The following is a 25,132-nucleotide window of genomic DNA, read 5'->3' on the forward strand; positions in this document are numbered from 1 at the left end:
CCCCTTCCCCCATTTTGCCCATCCCCCCACCCCCTCCCTTGGTTTCACCTTTAAAATAAAAATAATAACTATACTGGCCTCATATGTTTTTTGGGAGGATTAAATGAGATAATGCACATGAAGAACTGAGCACTAGGCCTGGTACCTGGCAGGCCTTCAGTAAATGTCAGCTGTTATGTCATTAGCATCATCATTATTCTATTGACCTAAAGTGCAAGCCTGGTCTTGTCATTGTCCTGCTTAAAACCCTACAGTAGCTGGGGCGCCTGGGTGGCTCAGTCGTTGAGCATCTGCCTTCGGCTCAGGTCATGATCCTAGGGTCCTGGGATCGAGCCCCGCAATGGGCTCCCTGCTCAGCAGGAAGCCTGCTTCTCCCTCTCCCACTCCCCCTGCTTGTGTTCCTGCTCTCACTGTGACTCTCTCTATCAAATAAATAAACAAAATATTTAAAGAAAACAACAACAACAAAAACCTTGCAGTGGCTTACTCCAGCCCCAGCCTTCAGGTCCTCCCTTGCTCTGTTCACGCTGCTGCTCTCACGTGTCTGCTCTCTCTGCCAGCACACTTTCTCTATCGTGCCCCTTCTTCTCCCAGTGAACCTTTGAGGCTCAACTCTCTCACCTGTGTAAGGTGCTTCCATGCATGGCACCTCTGTGCACACCTCTCAGCAGCACTTGTAACATCAATCCTCTTGTCTCCCTATGTCACTGGGCCCTCAAGGGGCAGTGGCACAGAGCTTGTGCTCAATAAATGCTTGCTAAAAAAGTGAATGGACATGAGAAACAGAAGGGCTGTCTGAGTTCAGCACGAGTGGAGCACAGAGTGCGTTTCAGAGAGGGGTCAGAGACGAGGCTGCAGACGCAGGCAGCAGGCAAGGTTCTCCAGATAATGCCATGGGGGTGTGGATTTTATCCCAAAGAAGATGGGGAAAGGGACTTTCATTTTCCTCTAAATTACTCACACAAAGACAAGAAGGAAATGCAGAAAGAGAATTAAAGGAGGAGAAGAAAAGGAAGAGAAAGATAAAAAAATAAGAAAACCTTGTTAAATTAAAACCTTCATCCAAATGCAGAATCCCCCCACCCCTGCCAAGACTGGTTTCAAAGAATAACCACAATATGACTAGCAAAAGTATACTTCAAAAGACACGACCGAATACACATCGTAGTGGCAAGAATCCAATATATAAATACAATCAATTTGTTTCTTCATTAAAAGCTTTCATGAAGAAAATGATTTAATAGAAATGCTAAAGCTACTGACACAGATTAATTGAAAAATAACAACAGAATTCTAATTAAAGACATAATATTATTTCACTCATTCATACTGCTCCAAAACAATAAATATATAAAAATAGAATTGAGAATGCAGGCTTCTACTGGTAACCACTCCAAGAGCTACAATGAATTACCGATATATTTTAAAAATTTCATATCCTTATGTATATGCTTTCTTCCAGTTAGAAGTTGAGATGTACATAGAAATCCAGAACTCATTTTTAAATTGTTTCGGTTTTGCCCTCAATTTGAGCCTTTTCCTAATTGTACAAGATTCTATACTAAAATACAATGCTTGGCCATTTATTTCTTTGTATAGTATCTCTCGCCGTCATATTAAACCCTTACAAGAAGTACACAGTTATCCGAATCATAAAGAATGGAACTACTTAGATCTAAAGGCTAATGACTATGTGATCAGTTCCAAGGCTGTATCAATACAGGTCAGGGGTCACCAGCAGTTCATCTACAATCAACCAACCATTCAATCCCAGGACTTACCTGACCCATTGTGGGGCCAGGATTTTGGTTCTGTCACACTTTAAGGGATTCTCCAACATCAAGAAATGTCTCCCCATGTTGCCAGGCCAGCAGGAAGCACAAAAGGCAGCAGGTAAACATCAGGCCAAGGGAATTTGCTGCTGAACCTATCCCCATTCCTCGCCCTACAAGCCAATTGGGTTGAAATGTTTTCAGTCACTTGCTGGTCCTAAGCCTTGCCTGTAAAATTTTCCTGTCAGTTAAAATTTTTCCTCCTCACCACCCAAAAAACAGCCTCAACTCATACTTTCCAGTTAAATCCTTCCACCATCATTCCCCTTCGTTATTCAAATTCATTTGAAAACCAAAGTAGTGTCTTACCTTAAAAACAAAAATGAAGTCTTCTGATAAAGATTTTTACATATACTTGCCTGATTTTAAGAACCTCCTGGAGCCCTTATTGAAACACGAATTCCCAGAGACCACCCCAACCTAGAAAATTAACATCTCCAGGGAAGAGACCTAAAAATCTGTATTTTCAACAAGATCGTCAGGTAATCCATATGATCGGGCAAGTTTGGAAAACAATATAAAGGAAATGGGCATTTTGCCAACAGTTGTCTGTTAAGAAAATTCTAGACAGGTAGCCCCCAGTTCAAGTACTGACTGTGTCCCATTTCCAGTTGTTTGGACCTTGGAATGCATTTTCCTAACAAAACAAAGTAATAGTGTTAAGTTTTCTGGGCCAGCTTCAAAAACCTATTAAATCTTGTTAACAGATCCGAAGAATAATAAATACAATCTTTCATTTACAAACCAATCACATTTCAAAAGTGGAAGTATAAAGCTGGCTATTTAGAATGTATTTTTCCATAAAGTTCTGAGAAATGGTTAGGTTACTTGGCTATCCATAAAAACTTATTAAGCCCATAACAAGCCAAAGCCAGCTACAGAACCACAGATATAAACATGAAGTTGGTGTCCTCAAAGCAAAAGATAATGAGAGGGAGAAATGATATGTCCTCCTTCTCTGGGCATAGGAAACGTAGGTGAACTTTGACATTCTTACCCTCTCTGCCTTTGCAACCATCTCCCACCTCCGAGTGGCCAAGGACTACCCAGGTGCCAAGGATTCACATGTTTTCCATAGCTCCCTGCTAAAGCATCAGCTTACACACCCCTGCCCTGTGCTTTCCTCTCCCAAATTACCTCTCCCCCCTCCAAAATTCAGTCAAAACGCTCACTTCCATAATTTGGTTCCATCCTATCTTTTTCAGCTTATCTCTCCCATTACTCCCTTATACCTAATAAACTGAATCACCATTTCGTTCCCAAATATGGCTAAACTTTATCCTCTCTGTATCTTTGTACCTGCTATTTTTGGGTGCAATGTATCTCACCAAAAACCCAACCCTTTCAACCCACAGCCAAGCCATGATGTCATCTCACAGCCTTGAAGGCTTCTCAGAACCCACCAGCCAGAAGTGACTTCTATCTCTGGGATTGCACAGCACACTCTATGTGTACCTTTTCTAAAGCTTTAGCCACAATATATCTTGAGATATAGTTATTTGTGCATGCTTTTTTATCTTTCCCATTGGGTTGTTTCTTGGGAATATTTTGGGGGGTATCTAATTATGTAACATGAATTATATTAGACACTTTTATATGCATAACAACAATCCTACAAGGTGAATGTATCGTATAATTATTTGGTTTATCCTGCTCAAAAATAAATTACAGGAGGACTGGAACCTGTGTCATATTCACCACAAAAATGCTTTGCACATAGTATTTGCTCAGTAAACATCTGTTGAATGAATGAAGTGACATTATTCACTTTTCATGAAGAAATTGAGCCTCAAAAGAGTGCTGGCCTAACAGTCATACTGGCTGGGTTCAAATCTAAATTCCAGAATCTAACATTTGTGTAACTTGAGCACATCGTTACCTTCCTGAACCTCAGTTTTCTCATCTGATAAATGGTGATCATTCGGTATCCACCTCACACACACGAATTAAATGAGATAATGTGTGTAAAGCCCTTGACAATGGGCCTGGCCTATAGTACATGTGCGGTGAGTGTTGGCTGTGACTATCATTCCTAAATTGCAGATGTCAGAGTCTCTGGAGCTGTCATTCTTCCCAAGGAAAAGGATCCTCTGATGCTTGATAACTTTCAGTGTATCTAGCACTGTTCATTGCCCATAATAGAGGTTCGACAGCTCACTGGCTGCTGAATTTCCTCAGCACAGTCATCTTAACCAAAAGTTAGAAGAAAACCATCAAACACAGCTAATGTACACTCAAAAGTCTCTTAACCCTCCAGGTGAATTTGTATTTTAAAAGGTGATGAGCCTAAATATATTTCTAAATGGTGAAAAGGTATGCAACAAATGGGAACCAGACATTTCAGACCTTCTAGAGAAGATATCTGTGAGCAGTGGTCTCCATGCTGGCTCTGGTCATGAGTCTGGCCACTCATTGGCCCGATAACTTCTTGGAAAACAGGGATATGTAATATGTGACACTATCTTGATAGCCTGGCATTGTGCCCAACAAAGAGTAAGCAAATAGCCAATACATATTTGTTAAGTAAATTAACTTCTTTGGGCTTGTAATCCTTACCCTGCTCTTAGGTGATTCCGTTTCTCTTTATGACCAACATAAAAATCAATCATGGTGACTGATGTTTTGAGAAGGAGGAAGTAAATGGTTTACTCAAGCACCATCACTTTGGGAAACTAGTCCCACAAATGCCAATGTTTTACTAGATAGTCACACAGAATGTAGATAACCCTTTTCTAATGAAGGATTCATCCTGTGTCAGTTCAGTGCAGCTCAAAGGGATAATATCTAAGAAATGAAAATTGTCCTCAGTCAGTGATACTTCATCTATTGAAGACCTTGAGAATGAACTTCCTTTATTAAAAAAAAAGTATTTTAGCAAAATCATCAAAAATTACTCAGAGGACTGCTGTATTTCATATGGCTCAAAAATAATTTCACTTTCATGTGCATTTACGGGTGTGTGTGTGTGTGTGTGTTTGGCACAGAGTAAAACACCTCCACATACAGCTGTTTATTTGTGCAGGAGTGACCCAAGGCTTCATGACACAATTAAAGACTAATTTCCTCTTTCTACATCTCTTCCCGCTCAGTTCCAACTCCTTTTCCACCTGGAAACCAAATATTCTTTGGCTATTAAGTCTCTGTCCCTTTTAAAACAGGAAAGGCTCTGATCTCAATGATTTAGGATTAAATACATATTCACTGCAGAGTTGGAAAATACAAATAAACAAAAGGAGAAATTAAAAATCACTCAAACTCCACTTGCCAGAGATTACCGTCATTAACATTTTGGTGGGGGCAGGGCACCTGGCTGGCTCAACCAGAAGAGCATGTGGCTCTTGATCTGGGTGTCATGAGTTCAAGTCCCACATTGGGTGTAGAGATTACTTAAATACATTAACTTAAAGAACAAAACAAGGGGTGCCTGGGTGGCTCAGTTGGTTAAGCAACTGCCTTCAGCTCAGGTCATGATCCCGGGGTCCTGGGATTGAGCCCCACATCGGGCTCCCTGCTCAGCGGGGAGCCTGCTTCTCCCTCTGCCTCTACCTGCCACTCCCCCTGCTTGTGCTCTCTCTCTCTTTCTCTCTCTGTGTCAAATAAATAAAATCTTTAAAACAAACAAACAAACAAAACAAAACATTTTGGTGGATTTTTTCCAGACATTTTTCTCTGAGGTTTTACATATATATCTAACCTACTTTTTCACTTATAGTATATCTTATCGTTCCACATCAATAAATCTTAGATAGCATGATTAAATTATTTATTTATTTACTTACTTATTTATTTATTTTTAAGTTTGCCCTTTCAACAGAACAGAGGAGAATAAACTAGAACAGGGAGAAACTTGAGACAGAGAACCAGAAAGGAGAATTTTGCAATGCTCTGAGTAAGACTTTATGGAGGCTGAAGTTTAGCCAGTGACAAAGGGAGAGGAGAAGACTGATTTAGGATAAAGAATCAATAGGCTTGTTGATGGCTTGGGGAGTAAAGACAGAGGAGTCAGGAATGACACTCAGGATTCTTCCTTGGGGGCCTGGGGCTAGGGAAAGCAGAGTTAGGCATTAGGGGTGAGCAGAATATAAAATAATAAGTTCAGTTCTGGACACTTAGTCAGGATTTTTCTGACTACCAGTAATAGAACACCCAACTGACAAGGGCTTAAATAAATAGAAGTTTATTTTTCCCTCAAAACAGAAGGTCTGGAGACAGGTGATTCCAGGGTTGATGCAGGGGCCCAACAGTGGCATGAAGGGCCTGGGCTCTTGCGGTATTTCTGCTCTAACACCGTATAACAGTCATATCTTAAGGTGGCTACATCATTCAATGTACTGTCATCTCCCGAGCATAAGACTATCCTGTGAGAGGCTATCAGAAGTCTGTCTTGGCTTTCAAATCATGATTCATCCCTTGGCTGGTAGGGTTCTGTTGTCAAGGAAGAATGGAGGGTGCCTGCTGGGTCTGCCCCAGCTTTGTGAACTTTGTGATCTCTGAGACACCCAAAAGGAGCTACCAATATGCTGTCTGAAGCCTTGCCCAGAGAACGGCAGCTGAGCTATGGAGCCGGAGAGGAAGTCGTGGAGCTGTGGACATGGGTGCCACTGCCAAAGAACAATGTGATGAGGACAGAGGCAAGCCTGAGGGGCAATGCTAAAGGGGGCAGGGCAGAAAAATGAACCCAAGCACGAGCCTAGGGGGAAAAAAAAGAGTGTATAATGCAAGGAAGAAAGAAAACCAGGAGAGACTATTATCATGGGAATGCACAGGAGAGTTGCTTTTTTTTTTTTTAACTTTTTGAGGAAAAGGAAGCTATCAACAGTGTCAGATGCTGCAGAGAGACCAAGTAAGTGAACAATGTTTTCTGGATGTGGCAATTAGAGTTACTGGTACTTTGGCAAGAGTAACTTGATAAAAGCAGGGGCTAGATCATAAAGGAATGAGGAGTGACCAGAGAAGAGGAAACCAGAAATGGCTAGTCTAGGCTTCTGTCTGTAAAAAAAATACAGAATAGTCACTGGAAAGGGAATCACTGTGTAGGATGTAAATTTCTTCTTAATATTAGGAGAGATTTGGGGCTCCTGGGTGGCTCAGTCGTTTAAGCGACTGACTCTTGATTTTGGCTCAGGTCATGATCCCAGGGTCCTGGGATGGAGCCCCATGTCAGGCTCGTTGCTCAGTGGGGAGCCTGCTTCTCCCTCTCCCTCTGTCCCCCGGTTCATGCTCTCTCTCTCTCACTCTATCTCAAATAAATAAATAAAATCTTTAAAAAAAAAAAGATGACAGAGGGACAGAGAACTGTAAAGCTATGTAGACACATCTCAAAAGGGGAGAGGCTGGGACAAGATTGAATGGGAAAAGTCTAGAAGTGGCAGCAAGGAGCTTGAAGAATGCCAACAGCACTTCCGGAAATTAAGCAAATTCTATTTAAGATGACTGCAAGCAAAACAGGGTCCTGCAGAAGAGCTGTGTTAGTAACTAAGGCAGAGATGGAGCAAAGTGGTTGAGGATGCAGTGGACTTTGATTACAAAAAGGACATGGATCCTAAGAAACACAGGGGAAAGGGCTACAGGAGAAGTCATCAGGAGAGATGAGAGATGGCAGAGACAAGGACATGCCAAACTGCGTAGGAAGGATGACGACCAGAAGCAGAGGGCTGGTGATAGCTTACAGAGATGGTGGGAGTGACTGGTATCCATGCTCCGGAGGAATGCCAGTGTAGGGTCAGCAGTCTGGTCATCTTTTCTCACAGAATGTTAGAGAGACGTTATCATAGCAGATATATGAAGAGATAGGCACCATGTCTGCAAAGGTCCTGTACCCCCTAACAGTAAAAAGAAAGCATCCTATCTTTGGAAAAGAGTATGTGGGGCTAAATAAATGTCCTAATAAAGAGGGTCTCTTAAGTTTTAGCCTAGGACCTAAAAATACAGTTTTTGGTTCTAACAGCTGCCCCTCCCCCCCATTCACTCAACTCACATTACTGAGCTCATACCACATGCCAGCATGTGACTTTTTTTTTAATTAACATAAGATCATCCATGCCTTTAAAGAGTTAATAATCTCTGGAAATATGTATTCTGAGTTCCGAAAAACTGAATTTGAAATAAAATTAAAAGTATGCTTCTCAAATGTGAATATGCATACAAATAACCTTGGGATTGTATTGAAATGCAGATTCTGATTCAGTAGGTCTGATTCAATGGAGCCTGAGATTTTACATTTCTAACAAGTTTCCAGGTGATGCTGATCTTGCTGGTCCATGGGCCACACTTGGATTATCAAGGAGCTGAAGACTAGCAAAAAGATTCCTTGCTTTAACTTTTCTATTTACATCTCTTTTCCTTGCTAATTCTCCTATCCATGCATTTTTCTAATAAAAAGGTGGGGAGGGGGTAGAAAAATCTCACAAAGGGCTTTTTCTTTTCTTTTTAATATTTTGTTTATTTATTTGAGAGAGAGAATGAGATAGAGAGAGTACATGAGAGGGGGGAGGGTCAGAGGGAGAAGCAGACTCCCTGCTGAGCAGGAAGCCCGATGCGGGACTCGATCCCGGGACTCCAGGATCATGACCTGAGCCGAAGGCAGTCACTTAACCAACTGAGGCACCCAGGCGCCCACAAAGGGCTTTTTCTTCCAAGCAACTATTAGCTACACCCACTGCTTTCGTGAACATGTCAAACATCTATCTCATGTGATTAAATACTTCTGTGGAACCTCTAATATTTCAAACAGGGCACCTAGATATTCAGTAAAAGAATAAGAGACTGGGAACAGTAATTAATTCTAGTTATGCCATATGGCAGTATAGAACACTGGCTGGAACCTGAAAACTCAATCTCACAAGAGCCTTACTTACTCTGAATTTTAATCATTGTAGGATCAGCAAACATATGCCTACCAACCTGCTCCATTTACACAAAATTCTAAAGAATAATCACACTGCACACTCAAAAATGATTGGTTTTTCCCACATGGACTTAAAATCTCTCCTATCGGATTCTCAAAATAAAGTAGCTGCTGACAGCTCCAATTTAATCTCCCTGTTAAATAAAATCTTCAAATAGTTCTCCTTTTAATGAATAGAATCACTGGCTTTTCATTTCATCATCAGCTCACAAATTTGCACAAGTATAATTATTTCTGGTTCTGGATTCCCCAGTCCTGGAGTTGGTTCAGGTGCTGGCTTCCCATCCCTGTGGACTCCCTCCATCAGGCCTGTCACTGCTGAGACACCCATTCCACCATACACTCTCCATTTCACCTCTCTCCAGAATGGAGACATTATCATTTTCAACACATACTCCATCCCCTGTTCTCTTAAAGCTAAGATACTTTCATCTCCTGTACATCTAATAATTTCAAGACAAGGACAGAAAAATCAGTTCTTGTTCTGTGAACTTTTGTCTCCAGTGCTTGAGAGACCATCCTAATATCCCCTGAACATGTTTTAGTGATAACATTTACTGCACTAGGGCCAAAATGATTTTCTGCCACTTTCAATTCTAGTTCAATAAAAGAATAAGAGCTTTGTTTCTAACCTCTGTCATTTTTAATACCATAAAGTGATTTTAAAAATGTAAAATTGAGTTCCATTTCCTACTGGACTACCAATCTCATATTAGCTTTCCTTTTATCAAATTTATGAGAAAAGTCAGAAATTGCCTTTCCTTAAAAAAAAAAAAAATAAAGATTTCAGGATCTCCTGGGCAGAATGTTTGAATTGAATTTCAGCACTCCATAATTGCTGGCCTAGAAGTTTTAAAGAAGTATAAAAGTTAGCTGCTTATATCAGGAATAACAAACTGGAGGATTATCCTTTAGTTCACTTAAAGTAACAAAAATAATAAGGTTATTCCTAGAAAATCACCATCCTTAAAAACCCCAAATATGTTTATTACATTTCCAAATTGAGGAAGTCTATGGTTTTCTGAAACCACAGTGAATGAAATCCATGGTTTCTGCAATGCAAAGTCAAACAAAAAATATTTTTGCAACATTATTATGAAAATTTTCTAATATGCATAAAAATGGAAAGAACTCCATATATACCTACAGCATAACCTCTATAATTCACATTTTGTTGTATTTGCTTTGTCACATATCCATCCATCTACCCATCCATCTTTTTTTGATGCATTCCAAAATAAATTAGGATACATTAGACATGAGTATGCTCCATCCATAACCATTTTAGTATGCATATGTAATTGACTAAACTTCAGTATTTGTTACAGTTCTTTTAAACCAATAATCTTTTGAAAGATGCCAATTCATTTTTTGTAATGGCTTAGCTAAGTGAACTAAACAACCAATTACAAATTCTAAATCCTAATCTTTTATTAATTCTATTAACTTGAGTAATTTCTTATATCCCAGTTCTCTCACCAACAAAGGCACAAGGACACTTGATAGACATGGTAAAAAGTGTCAGTCACCAAACTGCAAAATGGACCTTGTGGGTTATGGCAGAATTCACAGATGAGAGAGACACTCACAGATACAACCTGGAGAAATAGCTAACTGGAGATTATATGGACATAGGTTCTCTGTAAATCATAATGAAAACCTCAACAAGGCTCACAAACTCAAGCGGGAGCTTGAGTTTGAGCATTAAATAATAATGCATCTTATATAAGCCACATTGTATCCACAATACAACAATCTGAAGCTGGACTTTTGAAGACTAGGTCACTCCAGGAATAAATTGGGCAGCAAAGTACTAGCATCAGATTGGAGTTTTCTTGGCTTCGCAAAGCCGTGGTGTTACTGATTTGTAAACTCCCTAATAACTGACTACAGTTAGAGCTGCCATAGGGAGAGCTGCTCGTCCTTTATGAGCTGTTTGTTCCCCTACACTGATCTTCCTTTTTTTTTTTCCTCTTTCAGAGGATTGGCCCTGGAAGGGGCATCCTTTGAAGCCTGAAGAATCAAAGCTATTGCAAAGCACTGCTGAGAGTTTTGAAAGAAATATGAAGAAACTACATTGGACCTGGGGCGATAGGCTGAGATCCTCCCAAACAGGTCAGCAGTTGGTCTGTAAAATATTCCCATTGCCAAGGAGGCGGTGACATCTTGTGTAAATCAAAAACTAAAACCCTAAGATATCTCATTTCCATTTTAAATGCATGGGGATTAAATATGGATATCTAGCATTCAAGAAGTTCCTGGGGGATTGATTCCCCACCTCCCCACACGCCACCCCCCCCCCCCCCCCCCCGTCTTCTCTGAGCCCTTTGCTGAGCGTGATAAGTAGGACCGCATTTCATTATCAACCCTGCTAGCACTGCACTTCAGGGAAACTAGATGAGGCTACACAGTGGGGGAGAAGATCCAGCTTCCAAAGAAGAAATGATTCACATGGCGTGATTATAAAAACCCACTTTAGGCCCAACTCATTTTCAACAGAATCGTGAAATAAAATAAAATCCCAAGGAAATGAAATTTCCTGCATCATTTTCCAAATTAAAAAAAAAAAAAAATCACAGCAACACCATAAAAGAAATCAAATAGAGGTGTCAAACTTTGGTTGGTAATGTTTTTATTTTTGTAACATTTAGAAAAAAAATAATCCAAAAAACAAGTTGGGGGAGGCAACTTCAAAAGAAAACATAAGATAATCGTGAGGGGTATCCTCAATTGAATCAATTAGCATTATAGAAATAACAGAACAAAGAGTTTGGCTCCTGACAGCTGACCCAGTGCTCTTATAGCCCTTTGCTCTAGTTTCACGAAGTGGATACAGGGTGGGTCTATATCCGAAATAAGAGAAAACAAGCAAATTAGAGAAAACCACAATCAGGAAGGCTCTACACCACAAGGTCCCTGGAAATCCACAAATAGATGAATACTGGGAGGCATTTTTTTCCCAGTGGCTTTCTATAAGCAGAGAAAATAGTGCAGTGCTGGAATAAAAGACTAGCTCCAGATAGAATGAAACTTAAAATCAAGGCCAAAACAATGATGTGGTAAAATGAAGACAGTGATTTCATACAAATGATCTTTTCACACAAGGCATGAATTAAGAACTTCTATTTATAGACAGAAAGACAAGCTTCCTGTATTAAAAAATTGACACAGGATTTTCTGAGACCTTTCAAGACAAATCCATATTGAGTAGATAATAAGAATGTGCCCAAGCGATAACAATGGCTGTAATTCTATCAGGAGTAAAGCAAATTTCAGTGACTTAACCACATGGCTAAAGAGTGTGCTCAGTTTACTCTTCTAGTGGGTTAGTCCAACCTGAAGGGTGCAAGCTCAATCACTTGTCTGCCTCCTAGGTCACATTTCAAAATTCCTTTCACTCTTGATAGACCATATTATTCTGTTTAAAGAGATCAGTACTTGGAATTTTTAATAAAATTTATTCATCCATGCTTTTTAAAATGCTTTTTAAAAAACTTACCTATTACTTAGCATGAAAAAATACTAAAATATTATTATATATTAGAGTTACTTATATAAAATATTTTATAGGATACTCAAAGGGAGAAGCATCTGCCCACTAACATCACCACAATAACCCAGTGTAAAAGAAAAAAACCGATCAATTTAATCTTGGATCCGGCACCAAACCCAAGATAGCCTTACAAGTGATAATCATCATCATAACATTAAAAGGCAAGTTATACATTTCAAGGCCGCTTGGGAAGGGCAAAAGACTTGCTAGGAAACAACATATAATAAGATGATCTTCCTTTCCAGGTTAAGCCAAGAGACCAGAAGTAGGGAATATCATATCAGTCTCACCTGTAGAGCATTTCAGACTCAACACTAAATATAACCCCACACTGTCAGATAAGTATATCCCCAAAAATCCTTTAACACGGTTGTGAAATCTCAACATAGATTCACTGAATAACAGAACACTAGTACAGGAATTTGGCATATCACTGATCGGTGATAGCCCTGATGCGGGGTTGTTTCCTTTCTTGGTTTAAGGATGGAAAGCAGGGATAAGACTGAGAAAGGAAGAAATGAATTTTTTTTAAGGTTTTATTTATTTATTTGACAGAGAGAGAGAGACAGTGAGAGAGGGAACACAAGCAGGCGGAGTGGAAGAGGGAGAAGCAGGCTTCCCACGGAGCAGGGAGCCCGATGCGGGGCTCGATCCCAGGAAGCTGGGATCATGACCTGAGCTGAAGGCAGACGCTTAACGACTGAGCCACCCAGGCACCCAGAAGAAATGAATTATTAACCTTCAAGATGTGGTCAAATTATTGCTATAACTTTGAAGCCTTTTCAGAGCCATTGAAACTTAGATGGATTGTACAAGTATCTCCTCCTCTTTCTTTTTCTGAGTTGGCAATGAAACTCCAGTGTAGGTAGCAAAATGAAACATCAGAAAGATATTATGATCAAATAACTAAAATCACAAGTAACACAAACGTATTAATTAATAGCACATTATACCTTAGTTCTCTTCAAGCATGCTTCATTTGAGTGCGTTTTCTTTTGGGGTATTTAAGCTCAATAACCAGCACTTACGAAAAGTCAAACCTTCTATGTAATTAATGGTAATGATATTTACAGTATACTATTTTGAAACTCTTACTTCTAAGAGTCGTGTCAGACTAAATTTTCATCTCTCTTCCTATAAAACAAAGACATCTGATGATACATTCTTTTTTTAAAAAGATTTATTTATTTATTTTAGAGAGAGCGAGTGGGGGAGGGGGGAGAGCGAGAGAGAGAATCTCAAGCAGACCCCCTCACTGAGCACAGAGCCCGACATAGGGCTCAACATGGGGCTCAATCTCACAACCCAGAGATCATGACCTGAGCAAGAGTCGGATGCTCAACTGACTGAGCCACCCAGGTGTCCCTGATGATACATTCTTTTTTTAAAATTTTTTATTGTTATGTTAATCCTGATGATACATTCTTAAGCTAAATCCTGCTTTAAAGTTAAATCCATATTAAGCTGGAAAGAAAAGCTTGAACTTCCTAAAGAAAACTGAATTGTTTTTATATTTGTATTAAAGTATCATGTTTCATGTGGAGCTATACACTAGCCACCCACAATGAGACACGTTCAAAATACTCTTTCAGTACATTAAACGTCCTGGGTTTTGTGCCATAATCCTGTTACAGAAAATTATTTCTTGATTTCTTTCCCTTTCGATATGCTATAAATCTACCTGTCTCTTTCTGGAGCTCCTTTAAGTTTCACAGAAGGAAACAATACTCCAAGTTTGTTTCCATTGGCTCTGCCCTTCACTTCCAACAGTGAGCATAAACGACTAGTTGTTCCAAAACAGGCCATCAAGAAAGAATATATCCCTAACTCAGGAATAAAAATATTCTATTTTCTTCATTCCTTCCCCCACTCTCAAGGTATTCTTGCTGTCAGATAGCCTCCCCTGAATCAAACTTTTAAGAAATGCTCGACTGTTTCTGCAAATGCTTGAGGCCGCCGTCCAAGCGTCTAAGTGCATCTCCTGTCTGCTTCATTCCAGGTGTCCCACATCTGGCGCTGATCCTGCAGTGATCACCGTAATAAAACAGGAGGAGCCTGTGCCTGGCTTTCATTCTAATCATTCTCTAAAGAGCTCAATGAAAACTTGGACTCAGAATGCGAAAGCTGTTAGATTTTAGGGAGAAGGTTTAAATGAGGCAGTTGGAAGAAGAACAATGAGTATCACAGCTCAGGACGTGGAATACCACAAAACAGCTTCACTTCCTTGGAATCACAGGAATTAACACCTTTTTTTTTTGTCTTACATGGAATACATTATCCTTCATTGGTGATACATGAAAGCCAAAAAAAAAAAAAAAACAACAAACACTAGTGTGTAGATAGAGATACAGATATGATTTTTGTTTGTTTTCTAAGTCTGGGAGAAAAGAGAACAGCTAAGCTTACTGGTACTGAAAAACAGATGAGCACTTGGAGGACATCCATGACTCTTGACACAACTCTCATTTCCTGGGGCTGGTCACACTAGACAAAAGAAAGGTGGCAAACGGCATATTATAACAGCTGTGATGGAGTCAGACACTTTGACTTAGGGCAATTCCATAGCCGTGGCAAACACCACTGAATTCTGAGTCACCATAAAAATTAGGGCCAAGCCTCTAGAGTTTACCAAGAATCAGAGACAGAGCTATTTTCACTACTCTCTACCATTTTCATTCTCAAGCAGCTCAACTTGAGGAAAGAATTAGAGGAACTGAAGCAAGAAAACAACAAAGATAGAGTGGAAAGTTGTGTGTATGTGTGTGTGGGGGGAAATATATATGTATGTGTGTAAGTATACATAGGATTTATATCTATTGAGTGGCTTTCTCAGATTTCCTGCGTGAGGTTTCTTATCCACCTTCAAGTAAGCCCTGAAGTGTCAAATCATAATTTTAGATAGGTTCCTATCCCCCAAAATGTACCAAACCCTAAAATATCCTCGCTTTAATATGACTAAAGATATAACTTTTTAAACAACTTTCAGTGGTTCTTTCCATGTTACATGGCAACTTGCCATACACATTTAACTCTCAAGTTTGATGATTTCCAAATTTCTTTTCACACCTGGTTTTTTGGCATGAGATAAAATGCCATACAACAAGAGTAAATGTGGCGCTATTAAAGCTTTCAGTATCAATACATAGAGTATATAATGTTGACCAGCCATAAACAGGACTATAGAAGCAATATGGCTGAAGAAGAGCATTCAGTAAAATAAGGGTTACATTAACAGGATGATGATTGAATGGGTGGATGTAAGGCAATTTCAAACAGCTTGCCAAAGGAAAGCCTCATTTTTCCATTTTCTGGTACAGTATCTAATTTCTGGCTCCTCATTTCCTCCGTGATCTGATAATTATGAAATTCTAAATAAAGTGTCATCTTTCTTGCAACAAATCAATGAACAGAAAGCTCCCATCAGAGGTTTCCTAAAGCTCCTGCTGATTATTTCCTGAATTCTATCCCACAAACCACACAGCAAGTTCTTTGAGAACAAGGAACCCTCTCCACCCATAACAAATACAGCTCCTTCCTGTGTGCATGGGTGCGTGTATGCATTTAAAAGGAGGACTAAGAAGTAATATGCAATTGATAACAATGAGTTACCACAAAATCACCTTTTATTACCAATTTCAGATTGAAATTTAGCCCCTCCAAACACTGTGGTACAAATATGGGAAAGGAGAATTCCTCCTCATTGTATATTTGTTTGTAAAGATGCAGTAACATTTTTTTTTTTGCATTCCTTATCACAAATTTATACCAATAGCACCACCATTACACAATTATATTTTGGGCATCCCTCTTCCCTATTCTACAATTTGAAATAATGCCACCTTTATTCCTCAGGCAATCCTTATAATAATCCTGTAATACAAAGGTCAACTTATGAAAATAAATTCTATGGGTTACTAATGAAGGCTTCAGATACACAAGTAAGTCTAAACTTATCTACTGATAAAGTAACATTATGGAGAAGTTTGTTTTAAACACTCTTCCAGCATACAAAAAATTATAGATATTCTCACTTTTGCAAAAAGCTCCTAACTTTTGCATTCTGTTTGTTTCAATTATTCAGGGCAACCCAGGCTGATAATTACACAGTCTCCAGTTGCTGAGTAAAAGTGATGCTTAATTAGCCAGCAGGAAAGATCGATTAAGATCCACCAGGGCATCTTGTGAGGTTCTCTCACATTTCTGGAGGGAATAGATTGTGACTGTGCCCTTCCAAAGGATAAAATTCCCTGCTTCTAAGGAGTTTCAGTGAGGTTTCTAAAGTAGATGTTCAGATCAGTCAGGCACACAAATTAAATCCTAGTCATAACCCTACAGATGTTCTCTCTTTTCTAAGAGTGCTTAGTTCAAACATTCTGAACCACATTGCCATAGGGTTGAGAAAGCTTAAAATAACACTCAACTTATCCCCAATTCTCATTCAGTTACCATATCTCAAGCAAAAAGTGGCCAGGAAATATATTATAAAAGAAAATTTTTATTTTTTTTCTCCCCCTAGAAAGTATATGTATCTGCCAGATGCTCACATTCTAAAAGGCACAAATTAGGTCAGGACCTCTTATTTTATTATTATTTTTTTTTACTTTAAATTTTTTATGGTTATGTTAATCACCATACATTACATCATTAGTTTTTGATGTAGTGTTCCATGATTCATTGTTTGCGCATAACACCCAGTGCTCCACGCAGAATGTGCCCTCTTTAATACCCATCACCAGGCTAACCCATCGCCCCACCCCCCTCCCCTCTAGAACCCTCAGTTTGTTTTCAGAGTCCATCATCTCTCAGTCAGGACCTCTTATTTTAAAAAGTCAATGAGTATGATACTCCAAACGAGTCTGAGCCTAAAACATTCCAATATGGTCAAAAAATCAACTGGATAAGTCTGGTTTAAGTTTTCTATTAGGGAAGGAGTTGTGGAAGTAAAATAAGAACCAAAAATTATAACAAAAATCAATTATCTCTAACTGCCTAACATTTTCCCTTTGGTAATTTGGACAAGCATAAATGTTTAGCTTTACACATTTTGCAAAAGCATTCAATAAAGATGAACATAACAATCTAAAGCTAAAAGCAGGTTCATTATCATAAGATACATAATGATGAAAATATTTTTATTTTGGTAAGCTAGCTACATTAACCATGCCTCCCTACCTCCAATTCAACTCAGTAAAAATTTATTAAGGCTCTGTCAAGTATAAAAAACTATGGTAAGTGTGTCCTACCTGGTTGATTGATACACTATGAAAGTAGATTTTACTGACTATGAATTGTTTCAAAGCTGACAAGAAATGGACCCAGTTTATACAAACCTAGTTTTGACTTGTTGGAAGCCCCGTAGAATATGGTCTCTGTGGTCCCTCGCAGTAGCACTGAGATTCTCATTCCGCAAACCTTCCCCCAAGAAGTCCTCAGCATCTAAAAGAATAGGAAAGTTGATCAACAGAAAAGAAGTATTAAGGGAGAAATAGGAAAATCTGAAGGATTAAGAAATAGATATTATTTTCTCTTTAAAAACTTTAAAGTTGCAAAGCAATGTGAATATACTTAATACCACTTACTAATGGTTAAAACAGTAAATTTTATGTCATGTATATTTTACCTGAATAAGAAAGGAATAAAGCTTTAATACAACTATAAGTGATGCCTTCGGATGATCCAAGACCTTGCTACAAATTTGGAATGCTACTGCATTTATTAATCACAAAAAATAACGATTTTCTAAACCATTTCAAAGGAACATGGAAATATTAATTATCTCTGATGGCAGAGGATGGACTGTCAATTTCCTAAACCTATGAATATTACAGACCAGTCATAGAAGGTCACAGGGCAACAGAAGGGAGAAAGAAACACCAGTAAATAGAGCTGAAATTAAAAACAGAGCTGAACTACAAAATCAGGAACAAAAAGGGCAGGCATTCAAAGAAGAAAAATTAATTGGCAAATACATCATCAATGAAAATGACAATGCAACCAAGTGAAGGAACTCACATGGAAAAGAAAAATGTGTCCAAGAGAAGGAAACTGCAATTAATGTGAACATACATTATAAAATAGGGACATGATAGAAATATATAATAGGAAACAAATCATGTTATGTTGAAAGAAATGGGGGGCATCTAGATACTTTCAAAGACAAAGTACATTGATAATGATTACAATTGCCAGATATACCAGCTACATACTTTATTATGCAAAAAAGGGTTATCATCCCTACAAAGTATATAAATGACACAGTTAAAATTTCCCACCTCCAAAAGCAGTGCCTGCCATATACAACTGTGTCACATATGCTATCAAAATAATGTTATGAATTTATACAGTTGGGTTACATAAGCATGGTTAAAAATTTGTTTTACATTTATACCATTCAACACCACCAAAATAACAACAACAAAATCCTAGATAGCCATCACCAGTGCTTTTGATGAGGTACAAAGTTTTGGAAATTAAAAATTTCATGGAAGGCCATCATCAACTTCCAAGGCTTACCGCATGTTTCTTGCATTTGTCATTTAATGGGTCCCTTGAAGGCTAAAGAATAAGGAGATGGGAAGTTGAATTAAAAGATAAAAATAAATGCTACCCAAAATTCAATGAATGTAATAATACACCCATTAATAAAGGACAAGGACCACATGATCATCTCAATAGAGGCAGAAAAAAGCATTTGACAAAATTCAAGATAAAAAATACTCAACAAACTAGGAAGAGAAGGAAACTTCCTCAGCCTGATAAAGAGCACTACAAGAAAACCCCACAGCTAACATCATACTTAATGGTCAAAGACTGATGCTTTCCCTTTGTTCTTCAGATCAGAAACAAAATAAGGATGTCTGCTCCCACCATGTATGCTCAGTCAGGGCAACTGCACAAGAAAATGAAATTAAAATAGTTGAGATTAGAAAGGAAGAAGTGAAACTATCTCTACTTGAAGACTACATGATCTTGTATAAAGAAAACTCTAAGAAACCCACTAAAAAACTACTAGAACTAATAAACAAATTCATTAAGTTTGCAAGATACCAGATTAATAAACAAAAACTATCTTTCTATAGAGTAGCAATGAACAAAACAAAAATGAAATTAGAAAAATTCCACTTAAGATAGCATAAAACAGGGGTGCCTGGGTGGCTCAGTAGTTAAGCGTCTGCCTTCGGCTCAGGCCATGATCCCAGGGTCCTGGGATTGAGCGCCGCATCGAGCTCCCTGCTCTGCCGGAAGCCTGCTTCTCCCTCTCCCACTCCCCCTGCTTGTGTTCCCTCTCTCACTGTGTCTCTCTCTGTCAAATAAATAAAATCTTAAAAAAAAAGATAGCATAAAACAGAATTAAATACTTAGAAATAAATTTAACAGGAGCAGCACAAGACTTAAACTCTGAAAATTGCAAAAAAAATTGTTGAAAAAAATTAAAGATCTAAATAAATGGAAAGGCATCCATGTTCATAGATGAAAAGACTTACTATTGTTAAGATGGCAATATTCCCCAAATTGATCTAAAGATTTAACGGAATCCCTATAAAAATCTCAATTGGCTTTTTTTGCAGAAATTGATAAACTAATCCTAAAATTCATTTGAAAACTCAAGGGACCCAGAATAGCCAGAACAATTTTGAAAAAGAAGAACAATGCTGGAGGATTCACATTTTCTTTTTTCTAAGATTTTATTTATTTGAGAGAGAGAGCAGGTGAGAGAGAGAGAGAGAGCACAAGTGGGGCTGGGGGAGAGAGGGATAGAGGGAGAGGGAGAAGCAGGCGTCCCGCTGAGCAGGGAGCCCAATGAGGGGCTCAATCCCAGGAGCCTGGGATTATGACCTGAGCGGAAGGCAGACACTTAACCGACTGAGCCACCCAGGTGCTCCAGGATTCACATTTTCTGATTTCAAAACTTACTACAAAATTACAGTAATCAAGACAATACAGTACCAGCATAAAGACAGACACATAAATCAAAGGAATAAAATTGAAACTTCAGAAATAGGTCTTCACATTTATAGTCAATACATTTTTGACAAGGATGCCAAGACAATTCGGGCGCCTGGGTGGCTCAGATAGATGGTTAGGCATCTGCCTTCAGCTCAGGTCATGATTCCAGGGTCCTGGGATCGAGTCCTGCTACGGGCTCCCTGCTCCTTGGGAGACTGCTTCTCCCTCTGCCTCTCTCTCTCTCTCTCTCTGTCTCTCATGAATAAATAAATAAAATCTTTAAAAAAAAAAGGATGCCAAGACAATTCAATAGGAGAAAAAATAGTTTTTTCAACAAATGGTGCTGGAACTACTGAATATCCACATGCAAAAAACTGAAGTAGGATCCCTACCTCACACAATATACAAAAATTAATGCAAAATGCATCAAAGACCTAAATGTAAAATGTGAAACTATAAAATTCTTAGAAGAGAACAAGCATAAATCCTTGTGACCTTGCATTAGGTAATATTTCCAAAATTAGGTAAGTGTCTTAGATGTGATCCCAAAAGAACAAGCAACAAAAGAAAAAATAAATTGGACATCAAAAAATTAAAAACTATTGTGCTTCAAAGGATGTCATCAAGAAACTGAAAAGACAACCCACAGGAGAAAATTGCAAATCATATAGCTGATAAGAGACTTATAATGTAGAATATATAGAGAACTCTTACAACTCAACAATAAAAAACAAACAATTCAATTTTAAAATGAGCAAAGGATCTGAACAGACATTTACCCAAAGAGAATATACAAATGGCCAATAAGCACATGAGAGGATGCTCAATATCAATTGTCATCAGGGAAATGCAAACCCAAACCACAATGAGATACCACTTCACACTCCCTAGGATGGCTACAGTCAAATATATGGACAAAAATGAATGCTGTAGAAAATTGGGACCCTCGTATTTTACTGCTGGGAATGTAAAATGGTGTCGCTGCTTTGTAAAACAGTCTTGCAGTTCCTCAAAAGGATAAACAGAAAGTCACCATATGACCCAGTAATTCCACTACTAGATATATACCCAAGAGAAATGAAAACAAATATTCATAGCAGCATTATTCTTAATAGCCAGTATGTTCTCTCTCACTTGGGAAAGAACCCAAGTGTCCATCAACTGATGGATGGATGAATAAATAAAATGTGATATATCTATACAATGGAATATTATTCACCAATAAAAAGAAATGAAATGCTGATACATGCTACAATATGGGTGAATCTCTGAAATTGTTATGGTAAGTGAAAGAAACTAGTCACAGGACCACATATTGTATAAATCAATTTACATGAAATATACAGAATAGGCAAATCTATAGAAAGAGAAAGTAGATTAGTGGAAGCCTACAGCTTCAGGAAGGAGGGGGACTGGGCAGTGAAGGCTAAGGAGTTCAAGTTTTCTTTTGGGTTGACGAAAATGTTCTAAAATTTATTGTGGTGATAATTGCACAATTCTGTGAATATACTAAAAGCCATTGAATTGTACGCTCTAAAGGGTACGTTGCATGATATATGACCTATATCTCAATGGTTGTTAAAAATGAAAGAAAGAAGGAAAGAGAGAGAGAGAGAGAAAGACAAGAAAAAAGAAAAGAAAAGAAAAAAGGAAGGAAGGGAGGAAGGGAGGAAGGGAGGGAGGGAGGGAGGGAGGAAGGACAAACAACATCTGTACATACCTTTCTGAACTTTCAAAATTGAAGGAAAATGAAAACATCCCTCAAGGACTCAGACAAAAAAAAAAATAAGTTGCTTACAAAACAACAGAGTCAAAATGGCCTCTCCACAAAATAAGCATCAGAAGATGAAAGTTGTACAGAGTTTTAAAGGAAAAATTCTGTGTTCAAGAATAAAATAAAACCAGAACTTAATATTAAAAAGAGTAAACAAACCCCTCCACACCTAGACACTGAAAACATACTCCTACACATGTCATGGGTCAGAGAGGAAACGCGAAACTACAATTACAACCTACTGAGAAAATAGCCTGAATAAAATATTGTAGGATGTAACCAGCATTGTACTGACAAATTCATAGACTTAAATGTTTCCAGTATTAAATAAGAAAAAAGCACCAAACTCAAGAAATCAGAAAAGAGCAATAAAACAAGCCTATGGAAAATAGGAAGAAGGAAACAATAAAGATAAAAGCAGAATTAGTAAGTCAGAACAGTGTCTAACAGTGCTCTCTAGAGTCATAACCCTCTGATAAGGAAGAGAAAAAGCAGGGACAGGTCAAATGAGAGGGACTCTGAGAAACTCCCTCCCTCCCCTATGCCTTAATCACAAGCACTTGCCTTTTATCTATTTATACACTGCGATTTCATGTGAGACTTTAATTTTGAAAAGGGTTCCATTGCACATCTTAGTGGTTAAAAACCACTGATCTTAAAAGCAGTGAAAAAAATGTGTAAATGCTAAAGAAGTGTTTAACAGCTGGGAATTTTCAGAGGTGAGGGGGAAATCCAATAAGTTGAAAAAGCATTAGCATATATAATCAAGGAAAAGGGAAAGAAAGCACAAATATACAGAAATGAAGCAGAATAAAAGTGAGCAACAACAAATATAGGAATCTTAATAAGATAATGAAACATTTTAAAAAGTTGGTGAGATTACAAGTTATTTGAATTTTCTTCTTTGTGCTTTTATGTAATCTGTCTTTTATGATATTGGATATCATTTTTCCCCTTAGAAAGGTTATTTTCAAAAAGAAGGGCCTATGTAAACAAAATAAAATGCCATGCAAATAAATTTGAAAACTGCAGTGAAACAATTTCTGAGAAAAATACAGATTTCTAAAATTGAATTGAGAAATGGAAAACCTGAATCCCAAACAAGCTAATAACCAGGGAAAAGGAAGAAAAGTTCATCAAATTGTTTAAAAAAAAAAAGTTCAGACTCATATAGTTGAATAGATGTCTTTCAAACTTTTAAGTAATAAATCATTCTCATTCGACATAAATTATCCCAGTGCACAGAAGAGAATGCTTCTTGGGATGCCTGGGTGGCTCAGTTGGTTAAGCATCTGTCTTCGGTTCAGGTCATGACCCCAGGGTTCTAGGACTGAGTCCCACATCAGGCTCCCTGCTAAGCAGGGAGCCTGTTTCTCCCTCTGGCTGCTATGCCCCTGCTTGTGTGCACTCTCTCTCTCTGACAAATAAATAAATAAAATCTTAAAAAAAAAAGTGAATGCTTCTTTAATCATTTAGTGGTTTACTATACAAGTAGGTTGATACATGGCAAAAACCTCACCTGATATTTATTATCTATTTGTGACAAAACTGTATGAAATAGATGTAAAAGAATACCTTCTTAACCTAAGAGATGTATATATTACATTCATGCCTGAAAAACTAAAGTCATTATCATTAAAGAACGAGATTGGTTTGTCAACTACTCCCACTATTAATTAATATTGTTCTGGAGAAAAAGAAGCCTAAGAAGGAAAAAAAATTGTCATTATGTGCAGATATTATAATCAAATATACACAAGCTTAAAACTATGAATTTGAAAAATTTTAGAAATTGTAAGAGTTTCTTAGGGTAGCCAGAAGGTAAGTATTTTATTTTATTTTATTTTTGTTTTTTTTAAATTTTTTATTGTTATGTTAATCACCATATATTACATCATTAGTTTTTGGTGCAGTGTTCCATGATTCATTGTTTGTTCATAACACCCAGTGCTCCATGCAGAACGTGCCCTCCTCAATACCCATCACCAGGCTAACCCATCCCTCTACCCCCCTCCCCTCTAGAACCCTCAGTTTGTTTTTCAGAGTCCATCATCTCTCATGGTTCGTCTCCCCCTCTGACATACTCCCCTTTTCTTCCTCTCCTGTTATCTTCTTCTTTTTCTTTTTTCTTAAAATATGTTGCGTTATTTGTTTCAGAAGTACAGAACTGTGATTCAATAGTCTTGCACAATTCACAGCGCTCACCGTAGCACATACCCTCCTCAATGTCTATCACCCAGCCACCCCATCCCTCCCACCCCCAACCACTCCAGTAACACTCAGTTTCTTTCCTGAGATTAAGAATTCCTCATATCAGTGAGGTCATGTGATACATGTCTTTCTCTGATTGACTTATTTCACTCAGCATAACACCCTCCAGTTCCATCCACGTCGTTGCAAATGGCAAGATCTCATTCCTTTTGATGGCTGCATAATATTCCATTGTGTATATATACCACATCAGAAGGTAAGTATTTTAAAAATCAATAGCTTTTTGGGAAATAACAGAATAACTTGTGTTGGACTAACTTTTGTACAGATAGGAATTGTCAACAAAATATTTAAAAACAACAATTTTAAGGCACCAAACAGTAGCCAAAAGCAGGCAGAAATTGACAGGAATTTGATCCCTGAAAGAAAGGAACTGCAGAGTGAGACTTGCATTTTTATAGCTTTTCATCTAAGGGTACATCCAGGCCGCATAAGGTGGAGTAGCTAAGGAGTACCCTCAGGCAAAGCTTAGTGGAATGTGGGACAACACCAAATGCCATTACTTTCATTACTTTCATTTTTTGGTGTTCCAGAAAAGCAGAAAGAGAATGGGTCAAAAAAAAAAAAAAAGAAGAAGAAGAAGAAATAAGAGCTAAAAACTTCCCAAGTTTGGTGAAAAATATCAATTACAAATTCAAGAAGCTCAGTGGATGTCAAGTAGGATAGATATAAAGAAAACTAAATGTAGGCACATTATAGTCATACTGCTGAAAACCAAAGATAAAGAGAAAAATTTCAAAGAAGACAGAGAAAATGACCCATTACATATAGGAGAATAAAGATAGGAATAAGAGTGACTTTTCATCAAAAATAAAGGAGGCCAGAAGACACTGGAATGACACTTTTAA

At 38.1% G+C, this 25,132-nt stretch overlaps 1 protein-coding gene across 1 annotated transcript in view; it reads right to left on the bottom strand.

The window, feature by feature from the left end:
* SKAP1 (src kinase associated phosphoprotein 1) overlaps positions 1–25,132 on the bottom strand; it is a 274,429-nt gene that overhangs the window by 224,671 nt on the left and 24,626 nt on the right. The window contains exon 2 of the mRNA XM_028089854.2: positions 17,623–17,728. Coding sequence (XP_027945655.1) covers positions 17,623–17,728 — 106 coding nt within the window. The remainder of the gene's footprint in view (positions 1–17,622; positions 17,729–25,132) is intronic.

The sequence above is a fragment of the Eumetopias jubatus genome, unplaced genomic scaffold (genome assembly GCF_037043125.1).
Source record: "Eumetopias jubatus isolate StellerSeaLion01/CBP00866 unplaced genomic scaffold, mEumJub1_p1.0 scaffold_10, whole genome shotgun sequence".
NCBI lineage: Eukaryota > Metazoa > Chordata > Mammalia > Carnivora > Otariidae > Eumetopias > Eumetopias jubatus.